We start from the raw sequence: 15,122 nt of genomic DNA on the forward strand, positions 1-15,122 counted from the left end.
AGGGAGGTGAGGACACAGCAGGAAGTGGGGAGGGCCAGGAGATAAAACAGACTTCCACAACTTATTTATTGACCAAAGTCAATGATCACATTAACCAGGTAAAACGTGTTTGCAGTGCAAGTCTACTAATAAAGAGCCCTGGATGCCAAAGCTTGGATTTTATATAACTTTTACATATCCCAAAATGTAATTCTTGTTTTGACTTTTTAAAACTATTTAAAAATGTAAAACACTTTCTTTGTCCACAGGCCACACATAAACTCCTGCTCTGACCCAGTGCTTCCCAACAGGAACATATTAGATGAAATTTTAAATTTCTAGCAGCCACATTAAAAAAGTACAAAGAGGTGAAATTAACTTTAACATTTTAATAAACCAATATATTCAGATTGTCATTTCAACATGTAATCAGCATAAAAATTTATAAATTCGATATTTACATTCTCTCCTTTGTACTAAGTACTGTACTCGTACAGCACATGTCTGCTTCAATGAGCCACATCCCACGTGCTCGCCAGGCCATGTGACGTGTGGCTGTGGTCCGGATAACCCATCAGAAGTTATGTCCAGCACCCTTACCTACAACACCAGCCCAACAGTGTCCCCACTCATAAATCTAGTTGTATGTTCTTCTTAGGGAAGGGTGAAGTAGCAAAGCATATGTGTTAATAAATGTTCTTAATTTATTAATTCCAAATAACTTAAGGTCTAATAAATTGAATTAAAGATGTTAACTTTTTACTTTAAATATATTATAACCTAATATATATTTATTATTATTAGGTTATTTTGTATAACTGAGTACATATTTATATTTGATTCACTTGAATAAAAAATATTGTTCAATACTTCCCAAAATATGTTGCATTTTTAAGCTGAGTGATGATCTCTATCATTAAATCAATTGTATATATTACTGTCTATCACTAAGCTTTTATAAAAATAGAAGTAATAGGTGATATTCAATGGTTCCGAAGGAGGAGCTTTTGCACCTCTGATCTGCTTAGCTAACCTCCTCTGACAACATTCCTTACTTTTCCCAAGCATATAATAATCATAACAATTGAAATAAAAGCCTCCTATGACCCAGCTACAACTGCTATTACATGTCTTATATGTCCCTGGCGATTATTTTTAACCCTGAAAATACACACACATGGGCCCCCGGCCACAGTTCTGGGGCCTCTTCTAGGTCCACATTCACTTCCTGTGACCTGGTGCCACCTCCCAGTCTGAATGCCACACACCAGCTGGACTCCACAGTTACACATCCAGGCTGGCATCTTCCTGGAACTCCAGACTCGCATGTCCGCCTCCTTGCCTCCCTAGGGAGTTCTAGGGGCAGCCGACACTCCGCCCAGGTTCCCCTTCACTTTGCAGAACTCTCTCCTGGAATCAATACTGCACCTCTGTCATCTCATATCCCACAGCTGCTCCAGCATCAAATCTGTTGGCTCTATCCTCACAGTATTTCTAGAACAGTCCATGCAGCTTCCACAGCTACTGACGGAAGCCACCATCTCCCACCTGTATTCCTGCAACCCGACTACCTGGTCTCTGTGCTCCACCCAGGCCCACCGTTCCCCACCCCCGTTGGTCTATCCAGAATATCCCAGCCAGAGGGGTCCTGTGAAAAGTAAGGCAGAGCACGGCTGTCCTTTGCTGAAAACCCTCCATCACTCCCCATCTCACCTGGACAAAAGCCGCGTCCTCAAGGCATCCCACAAGCACTGGCAGCCTCCATCCCTCCCGCCTCGTTTTCTACCCTCTCCCACTCCAACCGTATCTTTTACCGTTACTCATATGGGACCCCTTCAGCGCTTAAACTTCTTGCTATTCCTCAACCACTTTGGGACTCCACTCGCCACTTAGAGCTTCATACTGGTGTCACCCATGCCTGGAGCACTCGTCCCCAAGTATCTGAGTGGCTCTGCCCTCACCTCCCTCAGGGAGTGAGTGACCCACATTGTCCTGTGAGCCTCCCCTGGCTACCCTATTTAAAACCCAACACCCACTCCATCCTGACACTCTACTAGTAAGTGGTTGCACTTTGTCTCCTCATAAAACTTCCTGCCATCCGACATCCACATCATTCATTCATAGGTTCATTTATATGATTTTCTACCATCTAATGTCTGTGTATTTTCTGTATGTATGTACCTATTTTCATTGAGGCATTCAAAACACCCATATGAGCTTGGAACATAGTAGGCCCCTCAGTAACTATGTATTAAATAAAGAATGATGCAATTACAGTAGAATAATATTAAAAACTAGAGGCCTGGTGCACGAAATTCGTGCACGGGGAGGGTGGGTGTCCCTCAGCCCAGTTTGCACCCTCTCCAATTTGGGATCCCTTGAGGGATGTCCGACTTGCACCCTCTCCAATCTGGGACTCCTCGAGGGATGTCCGACTGAACGGTCAGTCGGACATCCCTCTCACAATCCAGGATTGCTGGCTCCCAACCGCTCACCTGCCTGCCTGCCTGATTGCCCCTAACTGCTTCTGCCTGCCAGCCTGATTGACACCTAACTGCTCCCCTGCCGGCTAGATGCCCCTAACTGCCATCCCCTGCCGGCCTGGTTGCCCCTAACTGCCCTCCCCTGACAGCCTGGTCACCCACAACTGCCCTCCCCTGCAGGCCATCTTGTAGCAGCCATCTTTGACCGCATGGGGGCGGCCATCTTGTGTGTTGGGAGTGCTGGTCAATTTGCATATTACCTCTTTATTATATAGAATGATTCTGCATCTATCGTTTCTTACTTAACAGCATATTGTTAACATCTATCACTGTCAACATTTAGATGTACTACATTTTATTTTTAATTCAATGCCTTCACTCCCAAACTTTTTAAAATTATGCAAGTGGTATAAGCTTATATAAACTTGCAAAACATACAAAAGTGTATAAAGGAAGTAGTAAAAACCACCTTTTTACACCATCAAAAACCTATATTCCTTGTCAAGGATGAGGGTGACTCCCAGAACCTCTCACCATGCACCCATAAACACACACAGGTGCTTTGTATCTAATGAGACACTGCACACATTGTTCTGCTTTGTACTAAGCAATGTATGGTAGACACCATCTGAGTCAGGTGGGCCAGACCACCCTATTCTTCTAAGGGACACTGAGAATCCCCGCATGGAGGCACCATACTTTACTTAAAAATTCTCTACTGATGACTATTTACACTGTTTCCAAGTTCTCCCTCTTTTTCAATGTATAAGAAGTGTTTTTGCCAGGACTTGCATGTATATTTCATTCCTATCATCATAATATTTAATGTTGAACACACCACTTTGATGTATTGGTTTTCTCATCTATTTTACCAGCCCCGGACTTAAATTTAAGCGCATAGGATGAGAAGCCTTATTTGTAGAAAATGCCTCCCATGTAGCAGGGGCTCAATAAAAGGAATGGAGAAATGGGTGTGTTCTTTTGCACATGTTGGCAAGTATTCTCACAAGATAAAATGCATAGAAGAAGAAGAGCTACGCCAAAAGGCAATGTAACCTTGAGTGTTAATTTCTAATGGTTAGATGCAATTTTAGGATTGTTTTGTAGCCCTCAGAATTTGAGCTAACCATGCTTGCACTTTGACAACTATGAACTTGAGAGATTAGGTGAATATTGTTTTTGACAAGTTTTGGATAATGCCTAATTATCTTACTTATAAGGCATTTGAAAAGGAGAAATATCTAAGAGTAAAATTACTTGGAAGATAGAGGAGACCTAATATTAACTCACATCTTTTGGTAAGAGACAAAGGAAGCTTCTCATCACTGGATGGGACTGGTTAGGGCAATACCCACTTAGAAAGACCGCACCTGGGGATGCAGCAATTCCATCTCTCAGCTCCTAACCTGGAGCAACAAGCTCCCTTGCATATGAACCTGAGGATCTGTATGACTGTGATTACATTTAGCTCTAGAAATCGTCTCTCTCTCTACCCCTCAGAGACCTTTCCCCCGGGAATCAGCAACCCCGAGGCAGCAGAAGACAGAAGCCGGGACTGAGGAATAGACCTCTACAGGAGAGAGAACATCCTGACTGGGCTGTATCAGCTCCTGAGCCCTGAGGTGGAATGGCCCCCTGGCTACTTTCCCATGAAACCAGACAGAGCTGCGCTTAGGAACTGATTGCCCGGCCCTCCCCTGCCCCAGCAGCTCCCAGTACAACTCGGAATCCCCAACCCACAGTGCCCTGTGCTTTATCTTATAGAATCTGTAATGCACACGCCACACCACCAGGAGTCCAGGCTCTGAGCATTAGCTGCCCGCTCTCCTGGGTGGCATCATTCATGATAAAACAGCCAGTCTTCCTCCCCAGTTCTCAGGACTTAGGGTGTGGCTCTGCCAGCACCGGGCAGGCGGGGGGAGGAGGGTGGGTGACCGGTGGGAGGGAGCACAGGTTCTTTCTGTTTTGTAACAAACACAGAGAGGCACATGCATAGATGTCCACCGTGGCATTGTTTACTACAGGGACACACTGGAAACAGCCCTCGCAGCAGGTGGCCACGCTATGGAATACTCAGCAACAGTCTTTAAAGGCAATGGGTCAGTTATTAACTGCAGAAGTCTTCAGGACACGCTGCAGAGGAAAACAGCAGGCAGCGGAGTGTGGACAATGCAACAGCGTCTGTGTTTCCTCCTCACAGAGCAGTGCTTTCTATTTTGGGTGTTGCTTAAAGTCAAGGAAAGAGGCTGAGAAGACCAACAGCAAATTGAGAAAAGGAAAGATTGTCCCAACAATCAGAGGAGAACTCTGGCCTTATTCTATCATTTCCTTAAGGACAGAGCATTATATGTAACTTATATTCTTAAACATCAGTGTAGGAAAGAAAGCAAGGAGGCCATGGGATGAGACACTGACTCACAAGCAAACAGTTTCCTGCCTCCAAGTCCAATCCTTTTTGTTTTGTTTTTACCATGCAGCCTCTTTTACTTGTTTATGAAACAAAAATCTTAAGTTTTTATAGGAACAGCTTAAACATTTGATCGAGAGTAAATTAAACACATACAAATAATTTTAAATGTTAAAATATTTTTATGTCGCAGGTAAAGTAAAAAATTTGGAAGGCTACCTCACCCACTGATAGACTACCCCCCAGATGATTCTTTTTTCCTTTCAAATCTCACTGGAGAAGGTACTCCCATAACCCTGTATTGTTAATAAGTTCCAGTGTGAGCAACACTTATAATTGGGTAGTTGGGGATCAAGTGTCTTTCACTCACACACATATAAAACCAATACTATAAACAAGGAAAATAGTCTTCAGGGTACTGGAAAATTTCAATTTGATCTGAGATAAAACATGGGGAAAATACATACCTTGGTTTCTCTGAAAAAATAATTTTCTGCCATAAAATATACCTTTAATATCATAGAAGTCAATTTCCCTCTAAATTTTCTGGGGGAAAAAACTTGATAAAAAGTGAACATCAATTCCAACATCCATTATGACAAACAAAACCAACTTACTCAGGTTGTGATTGTCCTTTTTCTGTCTCTCTTTAGCCAAGGCTCTCGCTTCCGACTCTGTGGGGAAAATACACGCTGTGCACGTGAATGAAGCAATTAGAAACTGGAACTGGTCACGGCACACAACAATGTGAATACAGAACAGCCCCGTTTCCAGGAGGCCAGCTCACCTGACCTGACTCCAAACAATACAAAAAAGCAGGCATTTTTCAGTCAAAATATTTATCAAATAAATGCAAACCCGTGGCTTTTACAAAATGGAGATACCAGTCACCTGGTCACAACAGGGCTCACTGGGAATAGACAGGCGCAGAGGAGAAAAGCAGCAAGTGCGAGAACCTAACATTCCTCCCTCAGGAGTCAGACCGGCTTTCCAGGCAAAGAACTTTTAAGTCTTTCTTTGATGCCTTTATAACACACGCCCTGAAAACTTCCAGCTGGAGAAGCACATGGAGTTGTTAGATGTATATTATTATATACATTTATATCCATAATTCACAAGCTGAATTAGTGCAATTGGGGAGGCTAGCCCCAGTATTTCCAGCAGTTGTTATTTATGTCCCTCCACCTCAGGATTTTAATTTTTGTTTCCTTTTGTTTCTGGGTTCCAGCCGGACCCCACAGTTCTCTGCCTGCCAACCTCAACTCACCAGCTGCAGGCCAGCTCTGGTCAAGGCCCCCAGTGGGCTTCTGTGCATTTGCGCTGTGACCACGTCCACCTACCCTGGCCCTGGGAGGAGGGCTCCCTCTCCAGGTTGGGTACTCATTAGTATTCAGCCTTTTTTAGTAGTTCATTGCCTATACATGGTTAAGGAAAATTTAAACCTCTGTTCAAATCACTGTAAGGTTTCCTCCTCGTGTTAATAAAGACCATTCCTCCCCACCCCTTAGGTCAGATCGCTGACTCCTAAGCCTGTTTGCCTTTGGTGACATCATGCATGCTACCCGTCTAGCACCCCAACTCCTGCCCATTGGCTCCCTTTCCTGGCATGTTACCCTTATCCTGTCTAGATAAGTCACTTTTTTAGATGCAAGTGACTTTAGAAGTATACTCTCTATTGTATCTGCTTTTTAAAAATTTAATACATTTATACCCCTTCACCCACTTCTCCCACTCCTCACCCCTGCCTTTGTGGTTTTCCTAGGTTTTTGAAGAAACAATCATATACATAATTCAAACTCTACTTCAAACTCAAGTAGTAAGAATTTTAATCATGTCGCTCTAAGCATATTTTATTATTATTTAATACAGATCTTATTTAGCAATATTTTCTAAAACCTCATGGTACTTTTCTTTCCTGTAGGGTACTTACTACTTGGTTGGCCTTTGATGATATCTAATGTATTAATTAATTTGTTATCTTTTTTAACCCAAATCAGTGATTTTTTTAAAAATGTTTTTCTCCTGCCACAATTTTCTGAAGTAATTTTTAAAGATACCATTGAATAGGACAGGTATTTTTTGTACCAAATCTATATTCCATATTCTCAGTCTGTTCACCCAAAATCACAGGATGCAAGGACCAAACAGAAACAGGGGTGGGGTGAGGGCCCTACAAGTCAGCATGGAGGAATGCCAGGCCTACTATCCTCACGTTTTAACAGTCTAATGCCTTCCCTAAAGCGTTAAGCAAAAGGGAGAAATGGGTAATTTCACACTTGCCTCAGAACAAACAATACCCGTCACTCCATTTTGTAATTTATTTTTCACTCTGTGTAATACGTCTCTTGCACTTAATACAGCAAAAATAACAGGAGGTATCTGAAGATGTAAGAAACCTATTCTTCCCCATCCCAGCTGCAGGCTTCAGGGTCTGTGGCAGGAAAATTCACACAGGGGCCCTCAATGCCTCTAGGGCTTGGCAAGTGACGTAAACACCAGGCCAGGCAGAAGCATTCACAGTGCTGTCGGCGGCCCCCCCGCACCCCCACTCCCCAGAGCGGCAGCCTTCACAGATTCACGAGGTCCGCAGAGCGGTGGCGCAGGACGCAAAGGCATCCCTGACTCCCAGTATCTCACGGAGTACCAGACACGAGGATTTTCAAGTAAAGTCCTCCATTTTAAATTTTGCTCAAAGTTTTACTTGCTGCACAGATTTTAAAAAGTATGTCTGTGAGTTGGAAACAGACTGGAGGTCACTATTTTGATTACTTTACTCATGAGAAAATTAACAGAAAACCCCTAGTAAGCAGCACATTTCCTGGGTGTTTACCTGTGAGCTCCCTTTTTATGTTGGGAAGGTTGGCTGGACAGGAGTTGCTGACGGTGAGGCCAGGTGGGGGCAGTCCTTGATTGCCATAAAGGTCAATCAGGTTTCCGGAGACGGGTAACTGGAGAGAGAAATCAATAACGGAAATGAGTTGTTGAACAAGTCCTAAGTTATTCAGACAAAACCCATATCCTATATTAGACTGTATTTAAAAGAAATGGTTTGATGTAAAAAGTCATTTTTTAAATTAGAAAATATGAGATGTTTGCCTTTTCATTCACTCACAGGTGTAGAGTCTCCTTGGCTAGTTCCCCTTGTGAGAGGAAGGGACATAGACTCACACCCACAAGTGTACAGGACCGGCTGGCAGAGGACACCCCGCACAGCTAGAGCCAGTGCGGGTGCTGGCTGATGCTGTAAAATAGGGTTCTATATGGCATGCCTTTCTCACTCAGTCGGGATTTTTACCAAAGACAATTTTCTTCCTTCCTTTTCTTCCTCTTTCTCTTATTCTCTCTCTCTCTCTCTCTCATAATGAAAAGCATCTTCTTATTGGAAAAGAAACGATTTCCTTACTGCTAATGAAAAGCTTTTTTCTTGAAACTGAAATCTTTCACAAAGCCACAAGAGGGAGCTCACAGACTTTAATAAAAGTAAAAAATTATACTTAAAAAAAAAAAAAAGGAGAAAAGGAAGTATTTAGCTTTTTTAAGATAGGTTAAAAGCAGTTTTCTCTAGCTATGAATTGAATATTTTAAAGTAGTAAAAATATTTTCCCCCAACACTGGCTTCCTTTTGTTGTATATACATTTTCCTCTAACTAGTTCATGTTAGGAGTTTGATGGGCCCATTTTTGTAGACATAAGAGGTCCAAGACATTTTGCTTTGCCCACTCCCTGAAATTAAATTCTAAGGATTAACTACAGGGATAGTTAAGTGAAACTTCCCATTTTCACCCAATTCAATTCCTGTAACTACTACTACCTGGTAAGACTTTGCATCCCTCAGCCCTGCCCTACCTTGATTACACACCTGAGCTGTAAATTTAGATAGCATTCAAATGTGATTAAAATGTTTAGTGACCAAGAGGTATTGAGTAAAGTTTTACTGCATATTCTACCTTTCATTCTCTCAAATAGCCACTGACATGCAGATGTAAATATCGCACAAATAAAGATGGAATCAAATGTGTTTCCCCTCATGGGCAGCCACCAGCCATCCATTTCTTTCATTGCTTCTAAATAAATACTCTATGAACTAAACTCCAAGCTAAAGAGAGGGGGAGGCCCCGCACACAATAAGATTCTTCCTGATAGTAATAGGGCGCTAGCTCTGCTCCTGTTAGGTGGGGTATGGAGAAGCCTACCAGCAGAGCAGGGCTCTCTCTTTTCTACTAGGCTGTTGCTCTGTTTTGAAGGACAACATTTCTATCCCAGCCCTGAGGCATATAAACGATGCAATGGGGTAATGTAAAAAGCTCCTGGACCACATTTCAAGGCCCTCTAACTAAGAAAGTGATAAAAAAAAAAAAGTGACTTTGATTATTAGCTATCATTTCACAAAATTGTTTTATTTTAATTAGGTCACCTTCTTAGGGTCAACCTTGCCTTGTGTGTGTTCCGTTTTATTCTTGTCCAGCTTAACACAGCAGAGTGAAAGGTACTCCAATGTCTCAATACTGTAGAGTTGGAGTTGAAATTATAGAGCTGCTATGATATCTCGTCACCGTCTGGATTACAAAGACTCCTTCTCCCAGCTTTCTGAAATTTCAGATTCAGGGAGAAGTACTGGGTACTATTAAACCAAGAAAATGACTCCAAAATTCAATATAACAAGCTAAATAACTATTCCAGTAGCTCTGGAAATAAATCATATGTATCATGTTTTCAAATGTAACTTGTAAGCAAAACATGCAATTGTGTTATGATGATGATTGTTAGGGATTTTAAAATCCTTTCACCAATGCATCTGGAGGGATACCTAACTGACAGCTTCTCCAGGACAAGGACATGTTTCCTAACCATTTTCTAAAGGAAGATGATCTGTGTACATAGATTTAAGTGCAGAATCACAGAAAGAGAGAGACAGAGGGTGAAAGAATCAAAAACTGGGAACAAGACAGAGACAGACACAAGGAGTGTGGGGTAGAAAACAGGACGAGAGAGCCACAGAGGCAGAGGGGACAAGGGATGGAAAAGCAAGTGGACAGGCCGGCGGGTGGGGAGACAGAGCCAGACTGGGGAGACCCTGCGAGGTTAGGACTGGAGGCTGGAGCGGCATGAACTGGCAGTGACTCCTGGAAGGAGAGGACCTCAAATCTTCAGAGATGCCTCATATTACCCACTGAGTCAGACAGCGTTACTTCCAGTTAGAAAAGCAGCGTAGAACCCTCCATCTGCTTCAGCGTCCTTTCCTATCCTATCCTCATGATTAGGAGTTGGCAACACAGAGCCCAGCAGCACATTTTGCTGGGGAAAGTTGAATTCTGTGGGGGCTAGTCTGGCCCAGGCACAGAACTAGGCAGGCTCTTTTGTGTTATATTACTGATTTTGAAAGGAGAAAAGCCACAGTTCTAGCTGCCTGCATGGCAGGAGGCCCATGTCCCACGTTCTTAGCAGTAGTGGGGTAGGGCTGTTTCAACCTGCTGATGTTAGTGAGAAACTACAGTGTTCAATTAATTTCCAACTGGACCCGAACAATTCAAAGCCCAGAACAATTCAAAGTATGGAGAATCAAACTCACAGAGTAATAAGGTGGCGACTCTACACCTGGGCTTAGGAGTCAGAGACCAGTTCAAACCTGCCTCAGGCACGACCTGCTCTGATACAGAAAACCGTGCACCATGTTAATTACCAACAATTGGCTGACCATTTATCAGCCTGCAGCACACATCTAAACACAGGAATCGGAGTCTATGGGGCTGAGATGCTCACTCAGTAAGGGACATGTGTCAATTTTCCCTCCAAGAGACATGTGTCAATGTCAAAGACATTGTTGGCTGCCATAACTGGGAGGAGGTGCTATTGACACCTATGGGTGGAGGCCAGGGGTGCTATCCATCTCACATGTTAACATTGCCAAGGCCAAGAGGTCCTGCCCTAAATGGTGGCATCTGTTCTTTGTATTAATGGCTGTAATTCGTTGAAGCTACTAAAAGGAAGGTTGATTAAAATGGTATGGCTTTCTAATTGAAAATTAGTCTCTTAGTTATGCATATTTAATAAAGGATGCTGTGGTTCCCCTTCTGGATTAGAAAAACTCCCTCATAAACACAGTTAACATCAAAATTAGGTCAAAATCACACCTTTGGAGCTAAAGAAGAAGAGGCATCTTCTATTCCAGGGAGGGGTGTCTGCTGGACTTTACCCAGCACCTTAACCTGGTGGACAAGACCTCACTTCCGGCACACCAACGGGGACAGTGGGGAGCACAGCCGCTCGGCAAACAAGGAGGTGGACTCACCTGGGGGTGACCCCAAACTTGGTCTGGATCGAGTTGTTCAATTTTCTGACCCACCAAAAATGATTACTTTTTCAAGTAAATGATCATTGTAAAGTATTTCCCTCTGGATGGTCCCCTTCTCTGAGTATCAATTGGGCACTGTTAGCACAAGCAAACTGGGACTTCTATTCTTTGTTTCTGATGCCACAAGAGGCCCTTGTGCTCTCAGAAGAGTGGTTTCTAGACTCCAATTCCCTAAGGACAGTTTCCTCTCTGTGTTCCTTCCACTATTTTTTTTTTAAATAACTTGAAACAAAGATTTCAAAGAATCAAATAAAAGGAGAAAATGCCTAACATGAAAAACATTGTTTAAACTTCACTGTGGAAAAAATTAAAATGTTATTAAGTTGTAGTAGCTTTGTTATTTAATTTTGATAACCAAAACCCAAATTTATCAAAAATAAAGGCTTAACTAACATTTAGTGAGAGCATATCAGGGCCAGGACTGTTCAAATGCTTTTTTGTAGATGAATTCTTGATTCTACTGTTTAGATGCTGTTTTTATGGCCATTTTCTGGACTAGAAAAGTGAGGCAGAGAACTCAACTGGCTTGGGAGTATGTGTTGAGTGCAGACGTGTGGCTCAGAGTCTGTGTTTTAAGCCTCTACAACACACTGTCTTAGCAAAATGCTGCAATAGTTTTCTTGTGAGAAGGCTCCATTGGGGCCACATGCCTTTTCCAGGGTGCGAATATAGAAGAGAAATGAACTCTAGGACAAAGTCAGTGACTTCTGAGGGTGGCGACAGGTTATTATTCCTCTCCTGGCTGGGAATCACTTCAACTCTGCCCAGGGGGGTCGGGGTGGGGATCCTATCTGGGAACTCTGCTGAGATGGCCTCCCTGCTCCTGACACCCTTCTCCATTCAAGGTCTGCCTGGCGCCCTGTCTGGCAGGTGAGCCCCATTCTCAGAGGAGTACCCCCTCGCCTCCATCCCGAGGCCTCGCCCAGTGCGGGCTGGTTATTCGGCATTTAGTGAATGCTAAACAACCTTCACTTCACTGCAGGAGCAATCAGACAATGAGGGAATATGATCCAATGTGGACAGACTGAGGAGACACATGGATTTAGGCTAAAGCAGAGAAGAAATGGGGTCATGACAACTGTCTCCAGAGGTACTGTCATGGGACGAGTTCTCTGTGAGGTGAGCTGCAGCCCATGTCTGGGATTCCCAGAGACTCACAGTGAGGACCATCTGGGTTACTAAGTATGAGGCTATTCTAACGTGCAGCTGGACACAGTCAGGTGCTCAATAAATACCACCGAAATAAAATACTATCACAATTATTTTACAGTGTAATAAATTACACTTAATAATTAAATATGTTGAGTACAACTTGTGTCGATGCTAACTGCTATACATCCTTTATGGGATGACCATGTGAGGGAGACACAATTATCAGCCCCATTTGACAGAGGGAAAATGCAGGGCTTCGGGAAGCTAAGTAACTGCAAGGCTACACAGGATTGGAACCCAGGTCTGACGGAAATCTCCAGCTCCTAGCCACTGTGCATCACTACTTCCCTGTGAGCTAATGCACTCCTTCCCTGGAGGCGCTAAGAAGCTGGATCTGCTTTCCTGGCTGGGGTCACAGGACATGCAAGAGAAGGTCAGTGCAAGAGAAGGGTGGCTCAGATGCCCTCACCCTTGGAGGAAAACAAAAGCAATGATGATTTTTAAATTTTATCAATTCTACAGTCATCCTGAATGGGCCCAGATGTTCACCAGACACCACTGGCAAAGGGGTAACCTCACCACCAAAGTTATTTTGAGATGACTGGGGCATGGCTGATTAATGCGGCTGGGCATGGAAAACACTAGAAATATACCCCTGGCTTTGGGAATATTTATAAATTCCTGAGGGCAAGCTCACCTGGGCTTTTGCCTGCCGACAGGTGTGGTCTGCCTCACAGGGGGCACAAACCTGGAAAGGGAAGGGGTCCACGGAAGCCAACCGAGGGCTCAGAGAGGACAGCGCGTTTGCATGGACACATCTGTCAGGACAGCAGGACATTTAGTTCTTTCAAAATCAGGGAGTGAATTTAATGGGAAGGGGTTGATAAAACTAAAGATCCTAGAAGAGGCTTGAGATTTCAAGGGGTGTCCTCTACTCCTCCGGACATCAGGTATGTGAAATTGATGGAAAAGAAAATGCTAACTATAAAAATTTAGCTTACTAACAATGTAGGCGTAAATTATTATAGGTTATCATGCTTCCTGGCCAAGAGAACTTATAGGAATTTAGTTTGTAAAAATTATTCTACGTAGTAAAAAAATATCACATAAAATATACCATCTTAACCATTTTTAAGCGTACAGTTCAGTGGTGTTAAGTATATTCACATTGCTGTGAAACATCTCCAGAGCTTTTTCATCTTGCAAATCTGAAACTGCACCCCTCAACCAATGACTTCCCTTCACCCCTATGCAAGTTCACGTTTACATACTAGTTATTAAGGACTGTGATAGCGCGTGGCATTGCTCTCGTAGAAAGCGACAGGACTAGCTGGGCACACAAAAACTACTGAGGAGCCTGACTGCCACGCCACGCTCCCTAACCCTATGACGGCAGCAATGATAAACCCCACCTGACTAACAGAACTCACAGAATGACTGCAAGGACAAAAAATACCTGCAATGAGACTGGCAGAAGAGTAACATAAGACACAAATGTAAGGAGTGAAGTACAATAAACAATATAGGCAGGGCTCCAAATTATAGGGGGCAGTGACACATTAGAGCAAATAGTTCTACTTTTTAAAAATTTACTAAAATAGAAATAAATTTTGCTGCTGATGGTAACCTGACTGTCCCCCTATCACCTGTGAATAGCAAGATGCTGCCTTACAGACTGCATTATTTCTTCAGACTAGAACCCTGCTGGGCGCAGCAGCCCACAGGCCCGGGGCAGCGTGTGTTCAGCAGGAGAAGGACGTCAGGGGGACAGGAAGGCCTGCCGTCCTACTGAAAGTGGACCTGGACTTTAGGGAAAGTGGAGCTTTGTAAACTTAACTTTTGATGTCCAAGTCACTTCTTTGTGATCCTGAGATAATTCTGTTTTATTATTAATACATTTCTTGATGAATTACTTCCAAAGATAAACTAAAAGTTCTGGAAAAGGGAGAGAACACTGAAAATAGCTTAAGATTTTCCTTAAAGAAAAGTCATCAATACCGTATTTGCCATTTGCAAGGCAGGATCCATCAAGCTCAGGATTTCTTCATTATAACTTGACTCTAGGCTAATGATGTCATCGATAACATCATCCATCTGCAGGAAAAAGGGCAATGGGAGAAAGATGTAAGCAAAACCATGCAAAGCAACCCAAAAAGAGATCCAACTCTTTTCTTACCCAAAGCAATAATGCTCTTTAGTTAGATTCTAAGAACTGTCCTTTCTCCCAAAATGACCATGACTAAGGCCATTAGCATGCACAGGTAGCAGGAATGGCATCCTCCAGCGCTGTGTGCGTGACGAGCAGGCGCTGGCACTGTGCTCAGGGATTTTACCTCCACAGTAGCCCAAACAGGGACAGTGCTATTATTACAGTTGTTTTCCAGGCGGGATAAATGAGAAGCAACTACCCCAAAGTCACTTGTGCAAGGCTTGGAGTCCCAAGTTGAACCCAGGCTCTCAACTGCGGTGGTATTTCACTTCCCAGGCCCTCCTTGGAGGAGGGAGACATGGGGGGCAGTCCAGCCCTTCGCTCCTGTCAGGATGTGGGGCACGGCTCTCAGGCCCTGGCAGCCTGCACTGATCTCACAGTGACTTGAAAAGTAAGTTTCTCCTTGTGCAGCTGCCCTGTGCTCTGCACTCCCCAGGGTCTCCCCCAGGACGGAGTTATCATCACAGCCCTGGAGCTGACATTCCCACTGGACAATTTTATTCCTAAAGTGTCAAAGCACCAGCTATGATGGTAAACAGC

The 15,122-nt window shown here is 43.5% G+C and overlaps 1 protein-coding gene across 11 annotated transcripts in view; it reads right to left on the reverse strand.

Annotated features, from left to right (window-relative positions):
• Window positions 1–15,122, reverse strand: part of MITF (melanocyte inducing transcription factor) — a 250,293-nt gene that overhangs the window by 8,842 nt on the left and 226,329 nt on the right. For 6 of the 11 annotated variants that reach the window (XM_080674671.1, XM_080674665.1, XM_080674673.1 and 3 more), the window contains 3 exons: window positions 14,372–14,467; window positions 7,700–7,817; window positions 5,487–5,543 (listed from right to left, as the gene is read on the reverse strand). In XM_080674671.1, the coding sequence (XP_080530797.1) occupies window positions 5,487–5,543; window positions 7,700–7,817; window positions 14,372–14,467 (271 nt within the window). Of the gene's footprint in view, window positions 1–5,486; window positions 5,562–7,699; window positions 7,818–14,371; window positions 14,468–15,122 lie in introns of all 11 variants that reach the window. The other 5 variants (XM_080674674.1, XM_080674672.1, XM_080674670.1 and 2 more) reach the window with 1 other exon arrangement.

The sequence above is a fragment of the Plecotus auritus genome, assembly GCF_963455305.1.
Source record: "Plecotus auritus genome assembly, chromosome: 6".
Classification (NCBI taxonomy): domain Eukaryota; kingdom Metazoa; phylum Chordata; class Mammalia; order Chiroptera; family Vespertilionidae; genus Plecotus; species Plecotus auritus.